This window comes from Gymnodraco acuticeps, unplaced genomic scaffold (genome assembly GCF_902827175.1).
Source record: "Gymnodraco acuticeps unplaced genomic scaffold, fGymAcu1.1, whole genome shotgun sequence".
NCBI classification, from domain to species: domain Eukaryota; kingdom Metazoa; phylum Chordata; class Actinopteri; order Perciformes; family Bathydraconidae; genus Gymnodraco; species Gymnodraco acuticeps.
Window position 1 is genome coordinate 70,888 of NW_022991009.1, and position 8,641 is coordinate 79,528.

General features: G+C 52.3%; 1 protein-coding gene across 2 annotated transcripts; it reads left to right on the forward strand.

Moving 5' to 3' along the window:
• The first annotated feature begins 872 nt into the window (after window positions 1–872).
• On the forward strand, window positions 873–8,306 carry abt1 (activator of basal transcription 1). 2 transcript variants are annotated; one of them, XR_004570979.1, is made up of 5 exons: window positions 873–1,350; window positions 2,712–2,899; window positions 6,189–6,374; window positions 7,354–7,675; window positions 7,708–8,306. XR_004570979.1 is itself a non-coding variant. In XM_034236189.1 (4 exons), exons 1-4 carry the CDS (start codon window positions 885–887, stop codon window positions 7,537–7,539), a joined length of 1,026 nt encoding a protein of 341 aa, XP_034092080.1. In that variant the 5' UTR covers window positions 873–884; the 3' UTR covers window positions 7,540–8,306. The 2 variants fall into 2 exon arrangements, 1 of the variants encoding a protein (XP_034092080.1); XM_034236189.1 differs by having other exon boundaries at window positions 7,354–8,306.
• The last annotated feature ends 335 nt before the right edge of the window (window positions 8,307–8,641 follow it).

Below are 8,641 nucleotides of genomic sequence, written 5' to 3' on the forward strand. Positions count from 1 at the left end.
ACTTTCCTGAAGTACTCCACTAGCCCCCCCCCCGTCGACTTTCCTGAAGTGCTCCACTAGCCCCCCCCCCCCGTCGACTTTCCTGAAGTACTCCACTAGCCCCCCCCCCCGTCGACTTTCCTGAAGTACTCCACTAGCCCCCCCCCCGTCGACTTTCCTGAAGTACTCCACTAGCCCCCCCCCGTCGACTTTCCTGAAGTACTCCACTAGCCCCCCCGTCGACTTTCCTGAAGTACTCCACTAGCCCCCCCCCCCCCCATCGACTTTCCTGAAGTACTCCACTAGCCCCCCCCGTCGACTTTCCTGAAGTACTCCACTAGCCCCCCGTCGACTTTCCTGAAGTACTCCACTAGCCCCCCCCCCCCCCCCCCCCGTCGACTTTCCTGAAGTGCTCCACTAGCCCCCCCCCCGTCGACTTTCCTGAAGTACTCCACTAGCCCCCCCCCCCGTCGACTTTCCTGAAGTACTCCACTAGCCCCCCCCCCCCGTCGACTTTCCTGAAGTACTCCACTAGCCCCCCCCGTCGACTTTCCTGAAGTACTCCACTAGCCCCCCCCCCCCGTCGACTTTCCTGAAGTATTCCACTAGCCCCCCCCCCCCCCCCGTCGACTTTCCTGAAGTATTCCACTAGCCCCCCCCCCCCCCGTCGACTTTCCTGAAGTATTCCACTAGCCCCCCCCCCTCCGTCGACTTTCCTGAAGTATTCCCCCCTGTGATGGAAATCAACACGTAATGAATTAAGACCCCACGGTTTGATGATTGATAGGTGTGTGGGCTGTCTTTCATTTTGACACACAGAAACACACAGAAACATGTTAAAATACACATCAGTTTGATGCTCAACCAAAACTCTGCTGTCTGACTTTCAGTGAACACAACACGCCATGATGGAGAGGAGAGAGGAGGAGGAGGAGGAGGAGGAGGAGGAGAGGAGGACGACTACATCCACCAGAGAGGAGGAGGAGGAGAGGACGACTACATCCACCAGAGAGGAAGAGGAGGAGGAGGAGGAGGAGGAGGAGGAGAGGACGACTACATCCACCAGAGAGGAAGAGGAGGAGGAGGTCTCAGGTGATGAAGAGGTCTCAGGTGATGAAGAGGTCTCAGGTGATGAAGAGGTCTCAGGTGATGAAGAGATCTCAGGTGATGAAGAGCATAAGGATAAAGATGGTGGTGATGAAGGTGTTTCAGGGATGAAGAAGCAGACCAATCAGGAAGCAGCCGGAGACAGGAAGTGTGTCCCAGGTATTCTCTACCTGGGACACATCCCTCCGAGGCTCCGCCCCCGACACGTGAGGAACCTGCTGTCAGCCTATGGGGAGGTGGGCCGCATCTTCCTGCAGCCAGAGGGTACTTATACACACTCTGTGTACTAATACACACATATATACACATCTTCCTGCAGCCAAAGAGTACTTATACACACTCTGTGTACTAATACACACATATATAGCAGTGATTCCCACAGCATGTTAATACTTTGGGGGGCCCCCAAAGTATAATGGCTCCCCCCAAAGTATAATTTGTGTGTTTTTTGTTTTTTTTTACTCAGTGAGCACTCATTTGCATTTGCATTGGTGGCAATGAGTGCTCAGTGAGTAAAAAAAACTTAAAAAACCATAAATTATACTTTGGGGGGAGCCACCCATAAATTATACTTTGGGGGGAGCCATTATACTGGTAAACAGCCTCTATGGGCGCGAGTCCAGACCCACTTTTGGAATCAAATGATGACGTCAGTGGGATTATCTCCTTTATCAACTCCTAAGCATCCCCGGGACAACATCACTAGCCCCGCCCCTAAAAAGGTGTGAACTTGAGCCAATCAAGGACTACTACTACTAGGTCGTCCTTAGACGAGTTTGCCAACGGGTTCGCCAATCCTCACGGTCCTCCATACACCCGGCCAGCTCTGTGGAGCTTTCCACCCCCACATCCTTCCTCAGCACCTCCACGTATGTTGGCGTGGGGCGCCCTCTTGGTCGGTGCCCGTGTGTTGGCTCCCAGAGTACTAACTTGCCAGCTGGAAGTTCCTGGTGTCGATGGCAGTGACCTGCAAATTTCAGTTTCCTGGATGCCACCTTGTCACTCAGCCTGGGTAGCCCACCAGGACTAGCCCCACTCCTAAATTTCACCAGTTTGTATATAGTTAAAATAAAGTTATCCGGTGATTAACGATCAGATACCAGTGTGGAGTTTTCTGTCTTAAATTTGATATAGATCATGTTCTTTGTTAGTTTGTGAGGATGTTCATACACACTTGGGTAAGATGTGTGTGTGAAAGAAGACCACAAAAAACAGCAGTGACTGCTCTTAGCTGTTTAACACTTAAAGACCTAGACACCATCACCAGTTGTAGGTTGTCTGAAGTGCAGTGTTACTATGAAAATTCACTAGAATGCAGGAATTGAGAAAAAAAATCTCAACATTTTTCACGGGGGGGGGGGGCACGCACCCCCCCCCCCCCCCCCCCCCCCCCCCCCCCCCCGAGTCGTTCCCCCAAAGTATATTTCATTTCTGCGGGAATCACTGTATACACATCTTTCTACAGCCAGAGGGTACTTATACATATCATGTGTTTCTGTGTACGTATTCATGTGTACTTATACATGTGTTTCTGTGTACTTATTCATGTATACTTATACATGTGTTTCTGTGTACTTATACATGTGTTTCTGTGTACTTATACATGTGTTTCTGTGTACTTCCAGACGGGCAGGTGAGCACTAAGAAGAGGAAGGGAGGCGCTAAGGGGGGGTCCCGGCGCTGCGACTTCACTGAAGGCTGGGTCGAGTTCAGAGACAAGCGCAGAGCCAAGCTGGTCGCTGCGTCGCTGCACAACACGCCCATGGGGACCAGGAAGCGCCAACGCTTCGCCTCAGACCTGTGGTGCATCAAGGTGACCTATTTGTCTCTACCTGTCTGTCTCTCTCAGTACCTGCACAGGTTCCAGTGGACTCACCTGTCTGTCTCTCTCAGTACCTGCACAGGTTCCAGTGGACTCACCTGTCTGTCTCTCTCAGTACCTGCACAGGTTCCAGTGGACTCACCTGTCTGTCTCTCTCAGTACCTGCACAGGTTCCAGTGGACTCACCTGTCTGTCTCTCTCAGTACCTGCACAGGTTCCAGTGGACTCACCTGTCTGTCTCTCTCAGTACCTGCACAGGTTCCAGTGGACTCACCTGTCTGTCTCTCTCAGTACCTGCACAGGTTCCAGTGGACTCACCTGTCTGTCTCTCTCAGTACCTGCACAGGTTCCAGTGGACTCACCTGTCTGTCTCTCTCAGTACCTGCACAGGTTCCAGTGGACTCACCTGTCTGTCTCTCACCTGTCTGTCTCTCTCAGTACCTGCACAGGTTCCAGTGGACTCACCTGTCTGTCTCTCACCTGTCTGTCTCTCTCAGTACCTGCACAGGTTCCAGTGGACTCACCTGTCTGTCTCTCTCAGTACCTGCACAGGTTCCAGTGGACTTCACCTGTCTGTCTCTCACCTGTCTGTCTCTCTCAGTACCTGCACAGGTTCCAGTGGACTCACCTGTCTGTCTCTCACCTGTCTGTCTCTCTCAGTACCTGCACAGGTTCCAGTGGACTCACCTGTCTGTCTCTCACCTGTCTATCTCTCTCAGTACCTGCACAGGTTCCAGTGGACTCACCTGTCTGTCTCTCACAGTACCTGCACAGGTTCCAGTGGACTCACCTGTCTGTCTCTCACCTGTCTATCTCTCTCAGTACCTGCACAGGTTCCAGTGGACTCACCTGTCTGTCTCTCTCAGTACCTGCACAGGTTCCAGTGGACTCACCTGTCTGTCTCTCACCTGTCTGTCTCTCTCAGTACCTGCACAGGTTCCAGTGGACTCACCTGTCTGTCTCTCACCTGTCTGTCTCTCTCAGTACCTGCACAGGTTCTAGTGGACTCACCTGTCTGTCTCTCACCTGTCTGTCTCTCTCAGTACCTGCACAGGTTCCAGTGGACTCACCTGTCTGTCTCTCACCTGTCTATCTCTCTCAGTACCTGCACAGGTTCTAGTGGACTCACCTGTCTGTCTCTCTCAGTACCTGCACAGGTTCTAGTGGACTCACCTGTCTGTCTCTCACCTGTCTGTCTCTCTCAGTACCTGCACAGGTTCCAGTGGACTCACCTGTCTGTCTCTCACCTGTCTATCTCTCTCAGTACCTGCACAGGTTCCAGTGGACTCACCTGTCTGTCTCTCTCAGTACCTGCACAGGTTCCAGTGGACTCACCTGTCTGTCTCTCACCTGTCTGTCTCTCTCAGTACCTGCACAGGTTCCAGTGGACTCACCTGTCTGTCTCTCTCAGTACCTGCACAGGTTCTAGTGGACTCACCTGTCTGTCTCTCACCTGTCTGTCTCTCTCAGTACCTGCACAGGTTCCAGTGGACTCACCTGTCTGTCTCTCACAGTACCTGCACAGGTTCCAGTGGACTCACCTGTCTGTCTCTCTCAGTACCTACACAGGTTCCAGTGGACTTACCTGTCTGTCTCTCACCTGTCTGTCTCTCTCAGTACCTGCACAGGTTCCAGTGGACTCACCTGTCTGTCTCTCTCAGTACCTACACAGGTTCCAGTGGACTTACCTGTCTGTCTCTCACCTGTCTGTCTCTCTCAGTACCTGCACAGGTTCCAGTGGACTCACCTGTCTGTCTCTCTCAGTACCTGCACAGGTTCCAGTGGACTCACCTGTCTGTCTCTCTCAGTACCTGCACAGGTTCCAGTGGACTCACCTGTCTGTCTCTCTCAGTACCTGCACAGGTTCCAGTGGACTCACCTGTCTGTCTCTCTCAGTACCTGCACAGGTTCTAGTGGACTCACCTGTCTGTCTCTCACAGTACCTGCACAGGTTCCAGTGGACTCACCTGTCTGTCTCTCACCTGTCTGTCTCTCTCAGTACCTGCACAGGTTCCAGTGGACTCACCTGTCTGTCTCTCTCAGTACCTGCACAGGTTCCAGTGGACTCACCTGTCTGTCTCTCTCAGTACCTGCACAGGTTCCAGTGGACTCACCTGTCTGTCTCTCACCTGTCTGTCTCTCTCAGTACCTGCACAGGTTCCAGTGGACTCACCTGTCTGTCTCTCACCTGTCTGTCTCTCTCAGTACCTGCACAGGTTCCAGTGGACTCACCTGTCTGTCTCTCACCTGTCTGTCTCTCTCAGTACCTGCACAGGTTCCAGTGGACTCACCTGTCTGTCTCTCTCAGTACCTGCACAGGTTCTAGTGGACTCACCTGTCTGTCTCTCACCTGTCTGTCTCTCTCAGTACCTGCACAGGTTCCAGTGGACTCACCTGTCTGTCTCTCACAGTACCTGCACAGGTTCCAGTGGACTCACCTGTCTGTCTCTCGACTGTCTGTCTCTCTCAGTACCTGCACAGGTTCCAGTGGACTCACCTGTCTGTCTCTCACCTGTCTGTCTCTCTCAGTACCTGCACAGGTTCCAGTGGACTCACCTGTCTGTCTCTCACCTGTCTGTCTCTTTCAGTACCTGCACAGGTTCCAGTGGACTCACCTGTCTGTCTCTCTCAGTACCTACACAGGTTCCAGTGGACTCACCTGTCTGTCTCTCACAGTACCTGCACAGGTTCCAGTGGACTCACCTGTCTGTCTCTCGACTGTCTGTCTCTCTCAGTACCTGCACAGGTTCCAGTGGACTCACCTGTCTGTCTCTCACCTGTCTGTCTCTCTCAGTACCTGCACAGGTTCCAGTGGACTCACCTGTCTGTCTCTCACCTGTCTGTCTCTCTCAGTACCTGCACAGGTTCCAGTGGACTCACCTGTCTGTCTCTCTCAGTACCTGCACAGGTTCTAGTGGACTCACCTGTCTGTCTCTCACCTGTCTGTCTCTCTCAGTACCTGCACAGGTTCCAGTGGACTCACCTGTCTGTCTCTCACAGTACCTGCACAGGTTCCAGTGGACTCACCTGTCTGTCTCTCGACTGTCTGTCTCTCTCAGTACCTGCACAGGTTCCAGTGGACTCACCTGTCTGTCTCTCACCTGTCTGTCTCTCTCAGTACCTGCACAGGTTCCAGTGGACTCACCTGTCTGTCTCTCACCTGTCTGTCTCTTTCAGTACCTGCACAGGTTCCAGTGGACTCACCTGTCTGTCTCTCTCAGTACCTACACAGGTTCCAGTGGACTCACCTGTCTGTCTCTCACCTGTCTGTCTCTCTCAGTACCTGCACAGGTTCCAGTGGACTCACCTGTCGGAGCGCCTGGCCTTTGAGCAGACGGTGCAGCAGCAGAGATTGAGGACAGAGGTTTCTCAGGCCAAAAGAGAGACCAACTTTTACCTGAACAACGTGGACCGGAGCGCTCACCTGGACACCGTGAGGAGGAAGAGACAGAGGGACGGACAGCAGGTAAACCAAGAGCGCACACACACACCAATAACACACCTGTCTCATCTGTAAAACACCTGTCCCACCTGTATCTCACCTGTCCCACCTGTAACACACCCATATCTCACCTTTCCCACATGTAACACACCTGTCCCACCTGTAACACACCCATATCTCACCTGTCCCACCTGTAACATACCCATATCTCACCTGTCCCACCTGTAACACACCCATATCTCACCGGTCCCACCTGTAACACACCCATATCTCACCTTTCCCACATGTAACACACCTGTCCCACCTGTAACACACCCATATCTCACCTGTCCCACCTGTCCCACATGTAACACACCCGTATCTCACCTGTAACACACCCATATCTCACCTGTCCCACATGTAACACACCCGTATCTCACCTGTCCCACATGTAACACACCCATATCTCACCTGTCCCACATGTAACACACCCGTATCTCACCTGTCCCACCTGTAACACACCCATATCTCACCTGTCCCACATGTAACACACCCATATCTCACCTGTCCCACATGTAACACACCCGTATCTCACCTGTCCCACCTGTAACACACCCGTATCTCACCTGTCCCACATGTAACACACCCGTATCTCACCTGTCCCACCTGTAAAACACCCGTATGTCACCTGTCCCACCTGTAACACACCCGTATCTCACCTGTCCCACCTGTAACACACCCATATCTCACCTGTCCCACATGTAACACCCCCGTATATCACCTGTCCCACCTGTAACACACCCGTATCTCACCTGTCCCACCTGTAACACACCGTATCTCACCTGTCCCACCTGTAACACCCCCGTATCTCACCTGTCCCACCTGTAACACACCCATATCTCACCTGTCCCACCTGTAACACACCCATATCTCACCTGTCCCACCTGTAACACACCCATATCTCACCTGTCCCACCTGTAACATACCCGTATCAATGGTTTGTTGTCTTGTGATTGGTCGTCAGGTGGACGATAGGACGTGGGACTTCACTCAGCGTCAAACGGAGGAGGAGATCCAGATGAGGAAGAGGAAAAAGAAAGACTCCGTTTCCCAGAAGCACCTGGACAAGGCCCGCCTCATACAGCAGAAGAGCCAATCAAACGTCTCGTTGCTAGCAAAGATCTTCAACTCCAAACATCAGAGCGACTGATTGGCTGTTGGACAGGAGTGTTTACATGGAAACAGGAAGCAGACTAGAGACTGTCAGAGTTTCTGACACACCCTCATCCACCAATCACTGAACAGGGGGCGGAGCCAACATGTTCTTCTGTACCTGCCTTAACGAGGTCGTTAAGTTTCCTGTACCCTCCTTAACGAGGTCGTTAAGTTTCCTGTACCCTCCTTAACGAGGTCGTTAAGTTTCCTGTACCCGAAGGTTTGTTAGTATTCTGCAGGGTTTTGTTGTTTTGTAGCTGCTGCTCTGTTAACTGTTGTAAATAAATTTGAGTGCCAGAATTCAGAACTGTGTTTTTTGATCGTTAGATTGATTGATGGATGATGGATGGATGTATATAGGGCACAGATATCACCATTCATACAGAGCAGTAGCGGGTGCAGATCCGTTTCGCAGGGCGGAACGCACCGGAACACTTTCTGTCTGAGGAAAAGCAACCTTTGCAGTAACATGAGGCACCTTTCACATGCGCTGTGTTTACGCGCTCAAATCAACTGTGGTCAACGTAGACGCCCCTAACGGTCCTTTGCTGTTGGAGTGACGACAAACACCCAATCACACCCTTTCCTGTCTGTCTACCTAATCCACACACTGACCCCCATCACCCCCCGTCTGGCATCAGGTCTAAACCACCAGACTCAGAGACAGATCACCCCCCGTCTGGCATCAGATCTAAAATACCAGACTCAGAGACAGATCACCACCAGACTCAGAGACAGATCACCCCCCCATCTGGCATCAGGTCTAAACCACCAGACTCAGAGACAGATCACCCCCCGTCTGGCATCAGATCTAAAATACCAGACTCAGAGACAGATCACCACCAGACTCAGAGACAGATCACCCCCCGTCTGGCATCAGATCTAAAATACCAGACTCAGAGACAGATCACCACCAGACTCAAAGACAGATCACCCCCCGTCTGGCATCAGGTCTAAACCACCAGACTCAGAGACAGATCACCCCGTCTGTCATCAGGTCTAAACAACCAGACTCAGAGACAGATCACCCCCCGTCTGGCATCAGATCTAAACCACCAGACTCAGAGACAGATCACCCCCCGTCTGGCATCAGGTCT

Bases quoted from the DNA above. Each gene is read 5' to 3' on its own strand.
- abt1 (XM_034236189.1), top strand. From the start codon at position 885: ATGATGGAGAGGAGAGAGGAGGAGGAGGAGGAGGAGGAGGAGGAGAGG. The intron at 1,351-2,711 runs GTACTTATACAC...GTGTACTTCCAG, and splicing joins CATCTTCCTGCAGCCAGAGG to ACGGGCAGGTGAGCACTAAG. The intron at 6,375-7,353 runs GTAAACCAAGAG...ATTGGTCGTCAG, and splicing joins GACAGAGGGACGGACAGCAG to GTGGACGATAGGACGTGGGA.